Raw genomic sequence first — 21,622 nt, 5'->3', positions numbered from 1 at the left:
AGGGAGACTCCGTATAAAAAAAAAAAAAACTATCTAAACTATTCTCAGAGAGATAAAATGTTGTATTTTAAAAACAAGAACAGTGTAAAATATGTACAATGATGTAAGAAATAACTCTTGGAAATTAAAATTATAACTCTTGGAAATTAAAAATATAACTAAAATTAAAAATTCATTAAAACAGTTGGAAATGTAGTTAAGAAAATTTTCCCTGGAGATAAACAAAAGACAAAAAGATATAAAATAGAAAAAGAAAAAAGGCCCTAGAAGATCGGTATGGGAATTTCAGTATGAGATTTGAAATTAAAGACAGAGAGAAGAGAAAATATAATTGAACGGACATTGTGAGAGAAATTATTCCAGACATGAAGCACCTAAATATTCAGATTGAAAACTGTCATCACAAAGAAAGAACAGACCCACCAGAAGTCACATTACTGTGAAACTTCAGAATACCACATATAATCTCTCCAAGACGATACGGGATAGTGGAAGATAAGGGAGTAAAGTTTTCAAAATTCTGAGGGGAATTTATTTTCAACCTGGAATTCTGTAAGTAGCCAAACTATCAGTCTTATATGTGTATAGAATATTTTGCAAACATTCAGGCTTTCTAAATACTTGATACTCCATGCACCGTTCTCAGGAAGCAAGTGAAGATTGGTCTCCATCAAAATTGGAAGAAAGTCAAGAAGGAGTTAGTTATTTGGTTTCAGAAACAGTTAGTCAACAAAAACACAAGTCAACAGGCAATCATCAGGATAATTTTAAATGGAATTCCCAGGACAGCACCTATGCAGTTGGTCTCAAGAATAAGCAATTCCAATTGGAACATGAGAATCAAGTTACAAAGGAATACATTCAGGAAAACAAATTAATAGAAAAGGTAGCCTTCCTGACAGTTTGGGCTCTTTGGAAAATTACACTGAGTGGCCTTTTTTTATAGAGTTGAAGAATGCTTTAAGACTTAGGATAGGCCGGGAGCGGTGGCTCAAGCCTGTAATCCCAGCACTTTGGGAGGCCGAGACGGGCGGATCACGAGGTCAGGAGATCGAGACCATCCTGGCTAACATGGTGAAACCCCGTCTCCACTAAAAATACAAAGAACTAGCCCGGCGACGTGGCGGGCGCCTGTAGTCCCAGCTACTTGGGAGGCTGAGGCAGGAGAATGGCGTGAACCCGGGAGGCGGAGCTTGCAGTGAGCTGAGATCCGGCCACTGCACTCCAGCCTGGGCAGAGCGAGACTCCGTCTCAAAAATAAATAAATAAATAAATTAATTAATTAATTAAAAAAAGACTTAGGATAAAATTGAAGAAAATCAAGCAAAGAAAACGATAAGGTCATCATCACAGAAAAACAGTGATGGAGAAATGGAATTATACTCATTATACGCCACTTGGTTGAGCAGTGAATTGTCACAATAATGAAAATATTAATGCTTAGCCATAACTTGTACTGAAAATATAGGGAAGGGGAAGTAGGAATATAAGAGAATTAAGTCTTCATTGTCATATGTGAAAGTCAATAGTTACTATCTTAAAGTTGATGACTTGAAAAAGAGCAATATTCCTTTATTATTTAGAAGTGTGCCAGAAAGTAGAGGAAAAATATTTAAAGGCACTACCTCAGAAGAACAGAATATGAGGAAAATTTGGCCCTCGTGTCAAGGGCACAAAGTTTTGCTGATAATGTTGTTATAATTCCTTTTACTCTTTGACTTTTTGGACTTTGATAAACATTAAAATTATTTTTAAAAATTAAATGAGAGAAAGAGGAAGTCTTAGTATTCTAAAGACCAGTGTTATTTTTCTGCTATTCACGTATCACTGATTATACAATATGCAGACACAACCTTTCTGATACCACTTTTCACTTGTGTGATTTCAGCCCTCTGCTCATAAAATGAATTAACTTTTTTCATATCTGGGCTAAAACCATTCCCCCACAAATTTGACAGGCATTGAGGTTTTTTCATAAAAGAAAGTTATACAACTCTGAAATTTTCACTTCGGGAAGAAATAATTATCAATCTATATGTCAAAACATGACATTATTTTAAAAGTTTTCATGGTCAAGACCTCTCTCTTTCAGAGGCAAATTTAAATAGCTCACTCAATTTTTTCATTTGCAAATATTATGTATTCCATTTAATATGCTAATATGAATTTCATCTTCCTGAGAAAGGCACAATACACATCGTGAAGTGACTTATATAAGACTAGTAGTTTGGGCCGGGCGCGGTGGCTCAAGCCTGTAATCCCGGCACTTTGGGAGGCCGAGACGGGCGGATCATGAGGTCAGGAGATGGAGACCATCCTGGCTAATACGGTGAAACCCCGTCTCTACTAAAAAATACAAAAAACTAGCCGGGCGACGAGGAGGGCGCCTGTAGTCCCAGCTACTCGGGAGGCTGAGGCAGGAGAATGGCGTGAACCCGGGAGGCGGAGCTTGCAGTGAGCTGAGAGCCGGCCACTGCACTCCAGCCTGGGCGGCAGAGCAAGACTCCGTCTCAAAAAAAAAAAAAAAAAAAAGACTAGTAGTTTGAAGTTTGCACTCTTAAAGTGCATCTGTTTTCCAAAGAAGGATAATTTTTTCTAAATCATTAAATGTGTGATGAGGGTTAGGGACTTTCAGATCTATAACAGAGATTTTGGTCAAGTTTCCAAAAACAAATACTTTATTTAAACACTTTTATTTTTTATGAAACTCAAAATTTCACATTAATAATAAAAAACTAGTAATAGGAGTAGAATATCTTATATTTTCTCTTATCTGTATGTATTTGTTATGTTCTCTTTTCAGCAAATCAGTATTTCTTGGCTCCCTGTAGTTCTCACTATTTTTCATCTTGCTCTTTCCCCTAAGGTTTCTGTAAAGCTTCGAATTCCCTGCTCACACCTACTCTTTTTCTTATCACTTTGGAAAGGAAGCATTCTAGCCAAGAAGGGTTTGGACTGACACTCAAGGCCTGTGGAAAGCAATTTAGTAACATTCCTTGACCTCAAGGCAAGTTTGAATCTTCCGTTTAAGAAAGAATCATGTAAAACAAAACCACAATGGATTCAAAACATGGTCTACATTTTATATTCAGAGCAAAAATGCCTACAACAATAAAAATATTTTAAATTAGGTATTTGTGATAAGACACCCATCCTCTATTTCCAGGAAATATTCTGCAGTCAATACACATGCAATCCAGTCTCATGCAGTTTTTGTCCTGAAATTGCTATACAATAAGAACTAATGTTTAAAATAATCCCTATGAAATTAAATATCTACTGTAATTAAAATGAGAATTTAGTTTAAATAGCATTAAATATTGGGAATTAGACTAAAACAATTTGTAAACAGTATTATTTCAACCAAGGGTTTTCTTCTGGGTCTTGGTTAATATAAATTCACAGTTAAGTCCTACCTAAACAAATATGTAAATATCCCCTGAGCTTCTGATGATGACATTCAGTAGACTGCACTTCCATCCAGTGCATCAAGACAGGTGGCTGGGAAGAAGTTTGGCGTCTTTCCCCTTCCAACAGACCTTCACATTTTGCTCATTGTACTTCTTAAATACCCATAAAGCCCAACTATGATTCTCTGTCTTTCCCACTGTTGTCTCTGTTGTATAAATTTCCTGTACCCTGGCACTCAACTGGCCTCTCACCACTCTCCTCTGTTCTTGTCTTTCCCTGCTTAAAGCCCTTTACTGATTTGCCCTTATGACACATTTTAGCCTCTTAGTATATACTTCAAGACCCTCCATGATTGATTCCACTCCCCATTGCATGTGTTCATATTTGTTTCAACCTGCCCTCTGTTTTTTTCTCACACCAGCTACACTAGCGCTCTCTTCCCTTGCTCACCTGCTGCCCCTATACCACTGCTTGAATTCTCCAACCTTGTCCCCTTCTTTTTTGCCTGATTACCTCCTATGCATCCTTTGATGCTTCATTTAAATGCCATTTCCGCAGAGTAGCCTTTCTTGCTTCCCAATTTATTAAATGTTGTAACCACTTTATCCATGTGCTGCTTAGATTGTAGGTTTACCCTCATTTGTAACTATGCGATAGGCAGGGGATGCCAATAGTTTTAGAAAGTAACACATTTTAAAATGGGAAAACACTATTATTTATGAAAATCAAAGAAATCTCAATTACTCATCTCAACTGCACATTTAGGGATTGCTAACAGAACATTAATGTGGGGTCTACAATTTGCCATTACCTCAAATTTTTGTAATACTAAAAATATTCAATTTTAGCATTCATTAAGTGGAATTCCTTGCCTATACCTTCAGTTCAAATTGAATTGATTAATTTCTGATTAAATATTTGTTTGTGACAGAATTTAGGACACAATTCTAATACTTGCCAAAAGATTTATATTGATTTTTCAATAATTGTATGTGGCCAACAATATTAATGAGTCCAGAGAAAAACAGATTTTTAAAAAGATACCTAAGGAGGACCTTTTGAACAAATATTTTTACATACTGTTTTTTGTTCTCAAGTGTATAGTATAATAGTACCTTAATAAAACCTTAATTTCTCTCTCGACACTACTTTAAAAGGTAGGCAAAAGAGTATCACCATTTTCTTTGCATAAACAGGGAGTCTAAATGGTGCACTGAAAACCAACACCTATTAAGTTATTGACCCAGAGTTAGAATCTAGGACTCCAAGTCCAGAACTCTTTATTATCCGTCCTACTCATGTGTCATAATCCTGAAAACTCAAGGTATTAACACCTTTGAAGTAACAATGCTCTCTCCAGATATTCCTATTTCAAAATGCAAATAATTCTATGAAGATTGCATATTAAAACACGCTGGGCCAGGTGTGGTGGCTCACACCTGTAATCCCAGCACTTTGGGAGGCCAAGGTGGGTTAATCACAAGGTCAAGAGATCGAGACCATCCTGGCTAACATGATGAAACCCTGTCTCTACTAAAAATACAAAAAAATTAGCTGAACGTGGTGGCGGGCACCTGTAGTCCCAGCTACTCGGGAGGCTAAGGCAGGAGAATCACTGCACTACAGCCTGGCAACAAAGCAAGACTCCGTCTCAAAAAAAAAAAAAAAAAAAAAAAAAAAAAAAAAAAAAAAACACCCACCATGCCTATATGTGAATTAATTTATCATATCATTTTCCCTTAAGACAGAGGAGCTCTGGGATAGTAGAGATTTATAGTCAATAATGGATGGATGGAACAAAAAAAAAAGACTGTCAGAAAAATAGAAGTAAGGGACGCATTAAGGAAACTTTCCATATTTACTTCTTTTGTTGACCACCTCCACACAAGAAAGCCTCATTCTCACTAAATATGTTCTATCTTTTAAAAGTAGCTTTTTTCTAGTCATATTTAACTGGCAGTAACAAAAAAAAATTAGTAGTTTGATCTGTTTGTTCCTGATAGTTATAGCACCTCACATGTGAATAGTACCGTACAATTTACAATATACTTGTATATTCATTATTCAATTTGATCCTTGGAATGGATATATGGTTTGCCTATTGGTCGATGAGGAATCTAACTCTCAGAGGCTTAATAGTTGAAATAAAGACTCTCACTCTTCAGCCTTTAAAACCTTTCTTTCCCAAACTCCACAATGTTCATGCTCATAGAACACCATTCTCAGTGGATACTCACATTTCATCACACCTTGAATTTCGTAAACAGGCTTGAGAATCAGGGTACCATAAAAGTCTTTAGGAAACGGATTCGTTGAGTCCCACTTATTTGAAAAATCTGTAAGTTTTACAGTTCTTGTTCTGTTCTTAGGAATCTTCCATTCAACAATCTCCTTTAGAGTATAAATACGTTCATCTTCACATTCGTAGAATTCTCCTTCTTGTGACAAAGGCAAATTAAATGAGTGATTTTGATGATTCCTTACGACTGTACAGCTCACCATTATTTCTCCATCAATCTCTTCAACTGAGTTGAGCATGATTTGCTCACCCTGCTCTATGATGAAGTTCTCTAGTTTTATATCCTTCTGATGATAGAAGCAAGGATGCCCTAGTCTACTTGGTCCAATATGAATGGTCCTTGTGATTTCTTCCATAGTAAGGTACGGAGTTTTATCAGCCATGATCATAAAAAGACCTAAGAACAGAATTATGTGAATTAAAAAGAGACTTCTTACAATGAAATCTCTCACAAGAAAATCACAATGAGAGAGTTATAATACAAATACTGTGTACGTTTTTAAAGTGATATCTTTTCAAAGATAAAAGATGCTTGTTTTTATCCAGAGTTCTTCTAGGTAAAATTATGAAGTATTGCTTATAGATCACTAGGTCATTAGACCAGACAATACAAATGGAGATAAGGGGAAAATACCTTGAAATAGAAAAGACCCTGTTCTTGGAAATGGGAAATCTGGACGACACTGACTCTGTTCCAACTACTTTGTGATCTCAAGCAAGACATCTTACTTCTCAGTCGTATTTTAAATTTTTTATTTTTAAAATGAGAAGATTGGATTTGGTCAGCTTTTTTATGAATGTATGCTCTAGACACACTAAAATTAAAAGATATTCCCAAAGGGAATGGATTTGTAGTCATATTAATGATTAAAAAACTATATATCTGGGCCTGTAATCCCAGCACTTTGGGAGGCTGAGGTGGGAGGATCACTTGAGGCCAGGAGTTTGAGACCAACCTCGGCAACATGGAGAAATCCCATCTCTACAAAAAATACAAAAATTAGCTGGGCATAGTGGCATACACCTTTAGTCCCAGTTACTTGGGAGGCTGAGGTGAGAGGATTGATTGAGCTCAGGAGGTTGTAGTGGTTGTAGTGAGCCACGATCACTCCACTGCACTCCAGCCTAGGCAACAGAGTGAGACTCTGTCTCTCAAAAAATAAAATAAAATGAAATAAAATAAAATAAAATAAAGCTATATAGCTTGGACTAGATAGATAGCAGTGATGGTTGCACAATATTCCAAATGTACTTAAAGCCACTAAACTGTACACTTTAAAATGGTAAAGTTCATGTTACGTGTATTTTACCACAGTGAAAAGTATCTACACAGGTCCAAATAATGTAAGACTTCTTAGAAACTTTAAATACACTGTGACTCTCAAGAGAAGAATATGAGATGCAGAATTTCCCAAATTACTTTGATTATAAAACCCTTGTGGAAAACACACATTAATAAATCGCAACATACTACATCACATAACCCTCCTTGAAAACACCAGGTTCTGTAGTTGTTCTGGACTGACTGCTCTTGACTATATTTCAATTGTTCTTCTCATTTTCTCTCATTACTTCTCTAATTTTTCCATTAGAAAATTGCACTATTTTCACTATTTCATTGATATCTATTTCACCAATTTCAGTATTTAAAATGTTTTCTCTATCAGGATAACCAACTACTACTATAAAATTTTACTGCTTAAGATATAGCTTTTTGTATAATGTATGTCTAAGTGGTTCCATTTGATTTATTTTATTTTTATTTTATGGGCACATCTGCTTTGTATCACTTTCAGAAATGCATTTATTGAATAGACTTTAATAAAATCCAGAGAAAATGAGAACAAAGCAGAAATTAGTTAATTGCTTTCTTAACCAAAAGTAATTAAGAATATTGTATACTAGCATGCTCTAAGAAGATAGTGTATTTTTAAAAACTTAGTAAAATTATACAGTTCAAAAAATCTTTTATTATTTCATCAACAAGTGTATTCCAATGAAATTCATCTATATATCAAATCATTTTTAGCCAGATTATAGTGTCATTTTTGTATATTTTTGGTTACTGTTCAAAGATTATTTTAATCCGTTATTTTTGAAGTCGTTTTTACTCATACAAACAAAAGGAATTTTGGTGATTTTTAGACATAAACTTCCTGCAAAACCGTGACTGATGCAATGTGGGCAGGAATGAGCAAGGTAGCAAATGCAACCTATCCTAAAAACTTAGAAATGGAAGTGTTCATTCACTGCATGGTATGCTTGACTGAAGTAAGGGAAAGACACATTTACTTTGAAGGAATTTCTCATTTTATTACATCTTGTATCAGGGAGAATTCAATAAAATAGTGTTCTTGAATTCACCACAGTAAATGAATTTGTGTGTGTGTCTGTGCCTGAGTGTGTTTAATCTCATTTGTCTGTGTGTGAAGATTTATTTCTAAGAGTCCACAATCATTATCAGGGTATAGAAAATTCAGCAGTTTTTGTGAAATAAGTTTAAAAAAAAATACTTACCTAAAATCTCATAAAGGATAGAGACACATAGTTTTATTTTTATCCTAGCTGTATCGATGACATAAGTCACAGAGAATTAATTTGGCGTCATCTTTCTTGGGGAATAGAGCTCACCTAAGGTAATAACACACCTAAAATATTATGAAGTAGGAAAAGACTAAAACCCTAAGGGCCACCATTATTTCAGTTAATCACGCTATTCCGAGCTGTCTTGCTGGATGTCTCTATTGCAAGAACAATGTGTCTGTGAATCTGTGTGCTTTTCCTTAAAAGATGATGAAGTACACAGTTTAGCATACTAAAGTGGCACAATATAGGAAAAATATTTGATTAACTTATCTCTTCATATGCTATTGCAGCCAATCCAAATAATTCTTTTTAAAAACAGCCATTGAAAGCCACAAAACTAGGGCATGTTGTTGTCATTGTCTTAATATGATGCCATATTGGAACTTCAGTTTCACAATGAAGAAAGTTAAATATAAACTAAAGCACCATTGGGACTGATTAGATCTAAATGTGACCAATTTTTTTTCATTTTTTTCTCAAAGTGTACAATAGTTTTATACTGGGAAAAATATGCTTTGTGATTCTTCCAAATAAAGACAAGACACATTCCAAGAGTTAAGTAATCAAGTTATTAAAATAAGCCAATATGCAACCTTTATAAAACAAGTTAACAGATGAAAATAGATGTCTATTTCCACCTTGGATTGTCAAATCTCTTTTTTTTTTTTTTTTTTTTTTTTTTTTTTTTTTTTTTTTTTGAGATGGAGTCTTGCTCTGTCTCCCAGGCTGGAGTGCAATGGCGCGATCTCAGCTCACTGCAACCTCCACCTCCCGGGTTCAAGCGATTCTTCTGCCTCAGCCTCCCGAGTAGCTGGGATTACAGGTGTGCATCACCATACCCAGTTAATTTTTGTATTTTTAATAGAGACAGGGTTTAGCCATGTTGGCCAGGCTGGTCTTGAACTCCTGACCTCAGGTAATCTGCCCCCCTCAGCCTCCCAAAGTGCTGGGATTACAGGTGTGAGCCACTGCACCTGGCCTGTTAGTTCTTAAAAGGAATTTTATTGTTATTTTTGAATCAGAGACATTGTTCTTAAAAAACATGTCACTTAACTAACAAAATCATGGGAAATGCAATAGATTGAGCAGTTAAAAATTAATTAATAAATGAATGTAGTCTTTCAAGTCTTTTCCTTGAATCTTAGGTTTTGAGGGAGTTTATATTTTTAACCCATTTTTAATGATTTGCAGTTGCTATTAACAGTAATTATAACAATTGAAATTTGTTTAGAAATTTACAAGTTTGAAAACTTTTTCATATGCATCTTTTTTTTTTTTTTTTTTTTTTTTTTTTTTTTGAGGAGTCTTGCTCTGTGCCCCAGGCTGGAGTGCAGTGGCGCAATCTTGGCTCACTGCAAGCTCCGCCTCCCAGGTTCACGCCATTCTCCTGCCTCAGCCTCCTGAGTAGGTGGGACTACAGGAACCCGCCACCGCACCCGGCTAATTTTTTGTATTTTTAGTAGAGACGGGGTTTCACCGTGTTAGCCAGGACGGTCTCTATCTCCTGACCTCGTGATCAGCCCGTCTCGGCCTCCCAAAGTGCTGGGATTACAGGCGTGAGCCACCACGCCCGGCCTCATATGCATCATTTATCCTTACAATAATCTTTTGAGGACAATGAAAGAAATATTATTACTATAGGAGGATATGAAAATAGTTGCAATTTTTACAACTGGTAGTCATAGCTCTGGAATCTCAATCTGAACTTTGACATCCAAGTTTTGCATCCTGCCACAAGCCAGGCTTGCCTCCCTGTTGCATGTATGACTTACAAGGACATTGCTCATGAGAAGAACATGTTTATAGGTCTTACCAGCCAGCCCTCTCTTTACATGGATCAGCCTTCCTCAGATGCCACAGTGTGAGAAAAACAATAATGATCTCCTCGTCCTACTTTGAAGGCTTTGATGGGTTATTTCATGCACACCATTTCAATCTAAAGATGAATAGAGATACTTGAGCTAGAACTTCTAACGGAAACACTGGATTTGGGGTAGTCTTGAAAAAGATACATTTGTAGAATATACCAGCCTAAAAATTGTCTTGGGAATGTAACACGATGATAGAAAAGCCACAGAAACATGTGAAATGAGAATTATATATGACAAATATATAATAACAAGGATGTTCAGGTCGGTATATTCCACAAATCCATCAAAGCAAAACGTTCAAAACCCTCAAAGTATTGGAATATAAAATAACAATGCCTGAACTGAGAAGAGTCTCCAGATTTTGGTGTCAATTACAGATCATTGAACATCATCAACTAATGAGTGACTCCAACTGTTTTCATAGAAGAGTCTTCAAGAGCAGAAATAAGCAGTGTGGGGGAAGTCAAAGTTTGTGATAAAGAAATGATACACAGTAATTTAACTGAGTATTTGGGAGGGCAGAACATATGTCAAACATGGTGATGAAGTTTCTTAAAATGTTGAGGGAAACTAAGTGAAACTATAGAATGCTTATGTTCAAATGTCTTTACATTAATAATTGATTTGGGGCCGGGCGTGGTGGGTCTCGCCTGTAATCCCAGCACTTTGGGAGACCAAGGTGGGCAAATAATTCGAGGTCAAGAGTTCGAGGCCAGCCTGGCCAACATGGTGAAACCCTGTCTCCACTAAAAATACAAAAAAAAAAAAAAAAAAAACAAATAGCTGGGTGTTGTGGTGAGTGCCTGTATTCCCAGCTGCTAGGGAGGCTGAGGCAGGAGAATTGCTTGAACCTAGGAGACAAAGGTTGCAGTGAGCTGAGATCATGTCACTGCATTCTAGCCTGGGCAACGGAGTGAGACTCCATCTCAAAATAAAATAGTAATAACGATAATAATTGAATTGAAGCTGTCTGCAATAGCTATTAATAGTTTTTCATATTTATTTTACCTGCAGAGGTAAAAGAATATATCATAAAATCTTTCAATTCATTTTTACCTCTTTGGTTCAACCACTGCATGGGGAAAACAAATTTTCCCAGTAACATTTAATCTCCTTGAAAGGAATGACTGCAAAACCTAACACATTTGGGATGCTTAACAAATAACATATTAATAATGTTAGCTCTTAAGATCAAATGATATAATCTGATATCTAGGCCTAAAGCTTTATTGTAATCATAGCTTATTAATAAATTTGCCACACATCATACACACACTTGTTCATGTTAAAACTTCCTCTTAGACCTAGGATGAGGAGAGAGAATGTGAGAAATTGTTATTTTTCATAACCTTGCTGGCAACACAGCTCCCTGGATGCTCATTAGTTCTGCAGAGCACTGCTCCTCGGGTTTTGAGAAGACACATAGAGGTATGAGGGCTAGAAAGAAACTCCACAGACCTTAGGCACCCCCAAACCTCTCACAAAGCATTGTTAAGAAGATCTTCAGAATACCACATATTTGCTGTTCCTAGCCCTAGGTGATTTTAGGTAGTAGAATTTTCAGGATTCCTGGCCCTAGGTGCTTTTGGGCAGTGTAGAAGTTTCAGGATAAAGGGAACACAACTAGAGTGGGGTGGTTAAGATTATGGCTTTCCAATTCCTATTAGCCTGGGTTTTAATTCTGGCCTCAGTCCCTTCCTTCATGTGTAAACTTCAGGATTCAAAGTCTCATGGCTACAATTTCCTTTTTCATAAAATGAGAAAAATTCTATCACTTACCACATAAAGTCATTGTGGTGATTAAATAAGCTAATACAGGTAACATGATTAGATAGTACTTAACACCTAGTAAGCACCAAATGATTAAAAACATAGTGTTTATTAAATCTCCTCATTTGCCTTTACTCTTGGATTCTAAGCCATTGTAGGATGGTTATAAGGTCAGAAAAATTAGTACCTATGGAAGTTCAATGCCAACGAGGACAAACGAGATATTCTAGTCTGGATCAAAATCGAGATAACAAAATATATGGAATCTACAGCTCAGCATCTGGCACAGATTGAGCAAAAATTTCCAGCAATGATAATTTCCACAGATTTCACCAGCATGTTTGAATATGGAAATGAGCTTCAGGTGACCTCTTTAGGTGGACTGCCTTTGGAGAAATATTTCCAGGTTGCTTTGAGGAGCTTGTCTGACCCCATGCTTTGATAAATTACTTAGAATTTAACCATCATAATTTTATGCCCATAATGAGCAGATTATAGGGAGAATAAAAGATGTAAGCACATTTTAAATGCAAATATTATGCTGCTTGTTGTTATTCACAAAGTATACATTACACACAGTTAACTGAAGTTCCCTTGAACAAAGGAAACAGCAAAATGCCAAGGCATTTTTGAAAATGTGTTTTATCCATGACTCTGAAAGGGAGCTGAAGCCAACTAAGGGAGTACTATACCCTCCCTCTATTTTAATGATCTTAATTTTGTTAATGGAATGTTAGTAGAAAGAGTTTGGGAGCCATGTGGAGCTGATTGTGTTGTTCAGTATTGATGTTGCCTGCAAATTAAATGTACCTAAGTAGCCACCTGTTTATGCTCATGATTATGTAAAGCCCCATATGTTTCTCTCTCTACACATGGGAGGTAAATACTGAAAAAATTATTCTGGTGTGAAGGGTGAAAACAGCAGCAATTCTTCTATAACTGTCAACATATGCTGTGGTGTTTCCTTGTAACATTGTGCTTTGTCTGACATATTTGCTGATTTTTACCATGCAGTGTTCAAAAAATCTGTTACTCATGGTTATACAAAACAATTACAAATCAGTTTACATTAAATTCAAATTAGGAAAAGGTATAATTTCCCGATGTAACCATAAGTATTAAATGAATATCAGGGCTTAGGATTTAAATAGATTTTGATTTGCACAATAAAGAAAATTGAATTTTTGTTATTCTAAATTCACCAGCATAAGAAGAAGGAACATTTTCTCTCTAAGCACACTATTTTGGTTCCATATTACTAGGCAATAAAAACTAATTTCAATAGCATGAATTTGAAAATCCCACCTAAAATTGGCAGTGGGCTCCTGAACTGGCTAACCCACCACTATCCCAGTGGATTTGACTTGGAAAGGAGCCCACTGGCCCCTGACAGTCGTCTCTGGAAGCTCTGACCTGGTACCTGGTCCGCAGGAATTCCTGAATAGCTCTGAGATGAATTTCTTCAGAGCACTGGGGGATCTCGTGCAGGTAACTCCTATGGAACTGCCTCAAAGCTATTCAGAGATCGGCCCAGACAGTCGCTTCCAGGAAAAATTACAGCGTTTGGAGCTGCTATTGTTGATCACTTTAGACACTGAAGATAAACAAATTGGGGTTTTCCAAGGTTTGTGTTTGATTAAGAGGGGTTTAAATGCTGGCTGTCTAGCAGCCCTGGACATGGCCGTCCCTGACCTTCCAATATAAAGTATACACAAAAAGACACCAAAAATGATAGAAAATGATGAAAACTTACCACATTATCAAAAACTAAGAATAATAGAACAACTACTACAAAATGCCAGAAGGAAGTTACTTCCTAATAATGAGAATAGAGCTGCAATGAGAATATTCAAGGCCTACCCATGCTGGGGCTCATGAAAAGAGGAGTTCCTCCAAATTTTTAAAAGATTATAATAATGAGAAAAACAATGTTAACACTGTTATTGAGTACATGTTATGTGCCATGGTCTGTAGTGAGCTAATCTCCTCATTTAATTTATTTGATCCTCTGAAGAATTTTGTGAGATAAATACTATTAATGTTTTCCCTACTTTATAAATGAGAAAATTGTTAAATCAAAGCACTGAAACACACCAAGGAACCCAGCCTAAATTTTTATTTGTGTGTTTGTGTTTCTCTGAATGTATGTGTGTGTAGTATGTATATAGATATATATATGCATATATTTACATAGATTCTGAAAAAAATTTAACAAATTTAAAATAAAATTAAAATCACTCATTCTCACTGGACTGAAACAGCTGCTTTTAAAATTCTGACCTTTTTAACTTGATATATAGAGAGAGATAAAAATGTTTTAAACAATATCAAAAACTTTACTATAGACACTTCATTTGAATCCTACTTGTCTCATTTAATACTGAACCCCAAATAAACCCCATACTTTAGAATATTTTTCACAAATATAGTTGTTAATAGATGAATATGTTGTAAGGAATGTATCATAATTTACCGATTCCTCACTGTTGGGCATTTAAGTTGATTCTATTGTTTTACTATTACAAATAATTCTAAAATGATTATTTCTTTGGAGTTAATTCTGACAAGTTGAAGCACTGAGTTAAAGCTTTAAACATTATAAAGGCTCTTTTCTCAGCAGAGTACTGGTTCCAGGATGGCAGAACCAAGACTAAGTGTACCTGTGTCATTAATCATTATTTCTGTACATGCTTAAGATGTAGATGGAATTCAAAATATATTACATGTATTTTCAAAGAAGCTACTCCATCTATTATCAAATTTATTTTCGGGAAAGATACACTCCTCAGTTAGGTTTAAGAGTGACCCTTTGATAATATTTTTCCCAACTTCACTATTGCAAAAGCTTAGCTAGCTATATAGGTGGAAAAGTTGTTATTGTGTTAGTACAAACTGATTTCTACATAATTATAAACCATTTGAATTTCTTCTAAGCTTTGTCCATTTTCTTATTAGTGTTCTATCAGAATTTTTATTGATTTTTGTTTTTCATTTTAGTGACATTTAGTCTTAAAAATTGAGTTATTTTCCTTCGCTATCAAACATTTCTTCCTTTACAACAGAAAATTTCATTTTACGTATTCAAATATATTGTTACTTTATGGTTTTATATTTGCAACTCGAAAGTTGTTTCAAATATAGACATAAGATAGTTTTCCTCAAAATTTAATGTTTTCATCTATTTCAAATTTCTTTTGCTATCTGGTATAATGTTGATGATCCAATTCGATCTATTGTTTGCTACATTATTAACTGTACCAGAACAATGTACTAAATAATTCTTCCTTTAAACCCAACTGTGTGGTAAAATCTTTATCAAACAGAAAATAATACTCTACATTAAAGTCTGTTTCTGAGCTATAAACAAATGCTTAAGTGCATGGCACTGGAGTCAAATTAAAAATATTGCCATAACACTTCTATAACTACTAGTACAACTATTGTTAAAGTAATTTATTAATGCAGTTTTTGATTTTCTGTAACCAACATATAGTACCATTTATTTTAACTTTGTATCAGGCATTAATGTTGGCAGGACAAGTACTCCCTCATTATCTTATTTTTAAAATATTTGCTTGAATATCTTCACTTGTTATTCTCCCAAGTGATTTTTACAATTACTCTCTCAAGAGGCAACATAATAATAATGATGATTATAATATGGAAAGTTTATTCTGCAATATGTTGAATATAAATATGTTCACATGCAATTGATATATTTATAATATTCAGTTTTCTGATTCAAGCACATAGTCTGTTTATTTTTAATAAGTAAACTTGTATAATACTTTTTAAATAAATAAATGAGTTAAAATTATAAAATATGTTACCCCTATATATTCTAAGTGCTTATAAATGGAAAATTATAACTATATGTATTCTTATAAGGAAGAATATATTCCTTTATGTACCTACAGTTGTTTTACGTATTTGTTCATCATGTCATCTTACCAAGTTTCAATATTTTGTCTCATTTGATACTCTCTTTTCCTGGGTAATGTTACTATTTGCAAATAATTATTATCACCTCTTTTTTTAAGATTTTCAATTTGTTTGAGAGAGAGTCTTGCTTTCACCCAGGCTGGAGTGTAGTGGTGGAGTCATAGATCACTGCAGCCTCGAACTCCTAGGTTCATGCCATCCTCCCACCTAAGCCTTTCAAAGAGCTGGGATTACAGGCATGAGCCACTATGCCCAACCAATTAACAACTCATTTCTAAAAGTTTTTAAATTCATTCATTTCTGGTCATATTTACTTACAATTCTAGAAAGAAGTTACATAGGTCAAAACAAACACCTTTATAAGAACAGCTCTTCCCTTTCATCACTCACTAAGCACTGCACATCTTGGTTCCCCTACCTGACTACAGGGCATCGTTGACGGTGTGACCTTCTGCTAGGTCTGTCAGGCCCTGTCATTTTCAAGGATGTTGAAGATTTAAAATGTCATATTTCTAAAAAAATGGAGACAGGGATACTAAAAGCCATTGAATTGTATATTTTAAACAGGTGAATGTTGTTATGTGGAAATTGTTATAATGCTATTAACTCAAAAAAATGAGATGGGAAACACAAACAATTAAGTCACACCCTCAAAAAAGCAGTTAGACTGGCCCTTTCAAAAGTTCCTGGTTGGAATGCAAATTAGCAGAGCCTTTATGAAATGTGATTGACAATATGTATCAGATCTTTAAAAGCATTTTTCCTTCTATGTATATAAGATTATTGTAATAATCAGAAATGCAGACAAAATTTTAGTTTAAAAGGCTGTTCATCACAGTACAAATTGTATAAATGGCCATGTTCAGGATGGATTGAATAAATTACAGAATATGCATATGAGGGACTATCATCTAGAAAATAAAAATTATGCTTTGAAGAATATTTAATGACACAGGCAAGTCCTCAGAATAAGATTCTTTTCTCCATTATACTAAAACATGTGTCTATATGTATGCACATTTACAATGCACTGGAAAACAACAGAAATAAATGTATCTAACATTAATGCTGGATGACTCTGGTGATGATATTATAGTGAGTTTTATATACTTCCCTGCTTTTTCTCCCATTTTCTAATTGTCTCCAAGATGCACATGTTACTCATAAAACAGAAAAACAAATACATCTTATAGCTTTAAAACTTGGGTTATTTATCTTCACACAAAATCCTGCACGTGAATGTTTATAGCAGCCTTATTAATAATTGCCAAAGGTTGGAAGTAATCACGATGTCCTTCAGTAGGTGAATGGATAAACTGTGGCATATCCAGACAATGAAATATTACTTGACGCTAAAAAGAAATGACTTATTACATCATGAAAAGCCATGTAAGAACCTTAAATACATATTAGTAAGTGAAAGAAGTCAATCTTTAAAGGCTACATGCTATATGATTCCAACTATATGATGCTCTGAAAAAGGCAAAATATGGAGACAGGAAAAGCATCAGTAGTTACCAGGGGTTCAAGGAGAGAGGGGAATGAGTAGGCAAAGCACAAAGGATTTTTAGGGTGGGTACTATCAAAATAGATACATGTCATTCTACGTTTATCAAAACCCATAGAATGTACAACACCAAAAGTGAACACAAATATAAAACTTTGATGTGTCAATGAAGGTTCACACTTGCAACAAATGTACCACTCTAGTGTTGCATGTTGGTGGTGGGGGAGGCTGCCATGCATGGTGTGTTGGGGGTCAGGAAGTATAGGGAAACTCTGCTTACATTCCCACGGCAGAAACTCTAAATACCCAAAATATGACTGTGTATAATTATAGAAATGTGCTCAACCAATGTTCAGTTAAGATGCAAGAAACAGACGATCCAGTTCTTTAAGGGCAGTCTGGTTCCTCTCATGAGAGTCCTTCCCTGCTGGTACTGTTATGATAACATCATAAAAAGCTTTTAGAATTGTGCCTGTAAGAAAGAGGGATGGTAAGGACCAGGAGAGATGAGATAGATTTTAGAAGATGGAAATAAAACATTAATACAAGGAAAACTTATAGAACAGCACCAGCTGTGGAACAGTCTCCTTTAAAATGATCTTTCTGACAGAATTCTGATCTGATATTAAAATGCACATAGGTGAGTAACAGAATAATTTTAACCTAGAACTGCAAAATCTGTTTGTCTTTTGGCTAACATATATGGTAGTTATCCAAAGACCAAAGATGCAGAGAAATAATCTGATCATGTACTAAAAAGCAAGATAAAAAATATTAGGCCAAGAAACAGATCTTAAAATTACTTTAAAAGTCTGAATTTCTTTTGCACACTGATTAATTCATTTTCTTGCATAGTTTATACAAAATACCCCTTTTTGTCAAGGAAAAGATGTTGTAAGGTAGACACAGCTGAGTTTACTTTGCTTAAGTGAGCACAGTGGGAAATAGGTACCTTAAGGGAACTTGACCCAGAAAATTTGGAAAAACAGCCCCTGATTCCTTGGATAGTGAATTATCTAAAAGGCAGGGAGCTTTATTTAGAGCTGCTCTGAGTCATGTTTTATCATAACATCCAGATGGAAAAACAGTAGCAACTTCTGACTTACATTCCCTGCTTCTTTTAACAAAAGTCCCTAAAGAAACAGAAGATTGAAAGGTTATTTAAAGCTAGCAAATGTATATTTTTTTGCATAATAATTTTCCTATCAGGTCCTTTAGAAACTTATGTTTTAGTCAAATAAAAAAATCAGCTACAGTTATAGAACAGTTAAGGATGAAAGATTGATCATTTCAATAGTAGATGAAAATACAATGAATGATGATTGAATGTAATACATATTTTCTGTTAATGCAGTATATAATTCTCCAAATGAAACAATGGTCATTGTTAATGTGTTACAATTCACAATGTTAATATATTACATATTTGGTACCTGGGCATAAAGGAACAGACTTTATAAACTTTAGCCATTTATCCTTAATTAATTTCTTACAGAAACAATTCTATTAATTCAATTTTTGTCATAAGTTATTGTAATACTTTTCTGAATTTTTCACATGTATAATAAAGGTGATTTTTTTTAAGTCTTACGGCTTAAGGGATATAGTCATGTTGGAAGAGAATTCTCCATGGCATTTCTATATGCCTCGGGAGCTAGAGGAGTAGGTTTCTTTTCAACTAGTATAAAAATGAAAGAGACTGTCTCCCTCCCCAGAGACCTTCTAGGATAGTAAAATCTTTCTCTCGCCTCAAAGGAATTATTTTACATTCCAGGGTAATAAATACAATTTTTCATGGAGGGCAAAGGTTGGCAGTTCGCTAGCAACCCCTTGTATGTTTGGGGCTTATAAGTTCAGGGTTCCCCAATTACATGTTCAGCAATCCCCTGTGTCACCTTGGGGGTCTTGGGGGTCAAAGACAACCTCTGAGACATGAAGCTTAAGCTGCCTGCTGTGCACCTCGGGCTCACTGTCTCCTTAGTGATGTAATTCATGGAAGGGTGGTATTAGTCCAGTAGCTGCCTGGCTGCTTAAGAGTTTCTTGACAACTTGATAGATAAAATCCTTGTATCTGGTAGAAATTAATTTAAGTAGGAAACACGGCCCAAAGCTTGTTTTTAATACATGGTTTAAATCCATGAAACATATGAAAGAAATTTTATATTTAGTGAATTTAGTAAATTTTCTAACATTCATCTAAAAATTTCTGTTTCTTCTTGCTCTAGGAGTGATATTAGTTCAAATCTTTTTAACATTACAATGCTACTGTATACAGTAGAAAAATTCCTTATTATGGCATTGATGTTGATTGACAAAAATATCACCTCTTTTTTTTCCATGATTAAGCAAGAAGTGCTCAGAACACAAACCTGGACCTATACATACTGTTCAGATCTGTTATTTCCAATAGAGTACCGTTAATGTAGCCATTGTGCTGAGCATTTGAAATGTGGCTACTTGAATTAGGACAGTCTAAATTGAGATGTACTATAAGTGGAAAATATAAATCAGATTTTAAAGGGTTATCATGAAAAGAATATAAAATATCTCAATAATTTTATATCAATAAGTTGTTGAAAGTATAATATCCTAGATACACATTTTTAAATAAAACATATTAAAATTAATGTCACCTTTCTTTTTTAACTTTTAAAGATATCTGTGCTAGGTAGCCTCCAAGATGGTACCCAGTTATTTCTCCCTCCTGGTAGTCACACCCTTGTTCAGTCCCCTCCCAGACTGTACTAGCATTGAACTGTCTGATCAAAAGAGTATAGTAGAAGTGATGGTATGTCACTTGTGAGATTAGGCCATAGAAGACTGGTTTCAGTCTTGGGCTTGCTCTCACTCTTAGAACACTAAGTCAGTGAGAACCGTATGGAGAGGACCATGTGGTAAAAACTGAAGCCTCCCAGAACAGTTATGTGAATTAACTTGGAAATGGATCTCCAAATCACAGTCAAGTTTTCACAGACTCTATTCCCTGCCTACAGCTTCACTACAACTTCATGAAAGACCCTGAGGCAGAACTATAGCATCTAAAGCACCCCCGATTCCTCACCCTCATAAATTACGTGAGATAATAAACTTTCATTGTTTTAAGTTTCTGAATTTAGACACAACTTATTATGAACATATATATAAGTAGTAAATGTGGATATTGAACATTTAAAATCACATATGAGGTTCATATTATATTTTTATTAGACAGTGCTAGGGCAGACTCAGCATAACCACTTGCTATGTGGTTTTGGGCAAATTACTTGGTGATTCTGTTTTCTCATCTGTAAAGTCTGAATTTAATTAGTATTTATATATACGTAAAAGTGTTTAGAAAAGTTTTATATGTAAAAATATTAAGAACAATATCTGGTACATCATTTATATCTTCATTTGAGTGTGTGTTATGGACAGGATAGGGTAAAGGGTAGTAGAGGATGTTCCATCTCAAACATTTCTTCATGTCTGCTACCTCCTGAAACAAAATTCCTACACAGCAACAAAATTCATAGGGTATGGTCTAAATATTAAAACAGAAAAATGTCTTTATCTGACCTTGTAATTTTAAGGGTGATTTTATAGATGCAACTACAGTCTTCCTTGACCATATCATTTAGAGACAAAGTGAACTTACTCTTTGGGGGAAAAAAAAAAATCTATGTTCATCATAAAAGTAGTATTGAAACACTCTCAGGCTATTTCTCATGACTAAGAGAATACATGTATTATTCATGCTTCATAACACTCTGAAAGAGGGACAAATCTTTCCAGGAGGTAATCCAGAAATTTGGAACTTCACTGTAAACCACACATGACATGATTTACCAATCTATGGAGGTAATGCAATCAACTACCGAATAGGATATATTTTTGTTGTGTTTTGCCAGATTGGCATGTTTTCTAGCTCATAAAATGATTCAGCTAGAAGGGCTGTTTTCTAAAAGAACAAATTGTGCTTCTAAAACAGTATGTTTGTTTCGTTTATTACTGAAATGATTGCTTATTATTTCTTTTAAAATATTTGAACACTTTTGAGCTGACAAAAGAGACATATGGAAATAAAATATTAATATAGGATGCAACCAGTGGTGTATATATTTGGAGTGTAGTTCCCCATTTGCATTTTAGTAAAAAAAAAAAAAAAAAAAAAAAAAGGCTCCAGTTTGTCCCCTGAAAGTGTGCTTGTCAAATTCTGCAAACCTTTACCTTCTTGACTTTTTCTTGAGCTTGCATTTG

The 21,622-nt window shown here is 34.9% G+C and overlaps 1 protein-coding gene across 4 annotated transcripts in view; it reads right to left on the bottom strand.

Moving 5' to 3' along the window:
* THEMIS (thymocyte selection associated) overlaps positions 1-21,622 on the bottom strand; it is a 225,432-nt gene that overhangs the window by 121,418 nt on the left and 82,392 nt on the right. For 3 of the 4 annotated variants that reach the window (XM_030929106.1, XM_010358400.2, XM_030929107.1), the window contains one exon: positions 5,649-6,107. In XM_030929106.1, the coding sequence (XP_030784966.1) occupies positions 5,649-6,107 (459 nt within the window). Of the gene's footprint in view, positions 1-5,648; positions 6,108-10,109; positions 10,233-21,622 lie in introns of all 4 variants that reach the window. The other variant, XM_030929108.1, reaches the window with a different exon arrangement.

Source organism: Rhinopithecus roxellana, chromosome 4, assembly GCF_007565055.1.
Source record: "Rhinopithecus roxellana isolate Shanxi Qingling chromosome 4, ASM756505v1, whole genome shotgun sequence".
Lineage (NCBI taxonomy): Eukaryota > Metazoa > Chordata > Mammalia > Primates > Cercopithecidae > Rhinopithecus > Rhinopithecus roxellana.
This window is presented reverse-complemented; position numbering and strand designations above follow the sequence as displayed.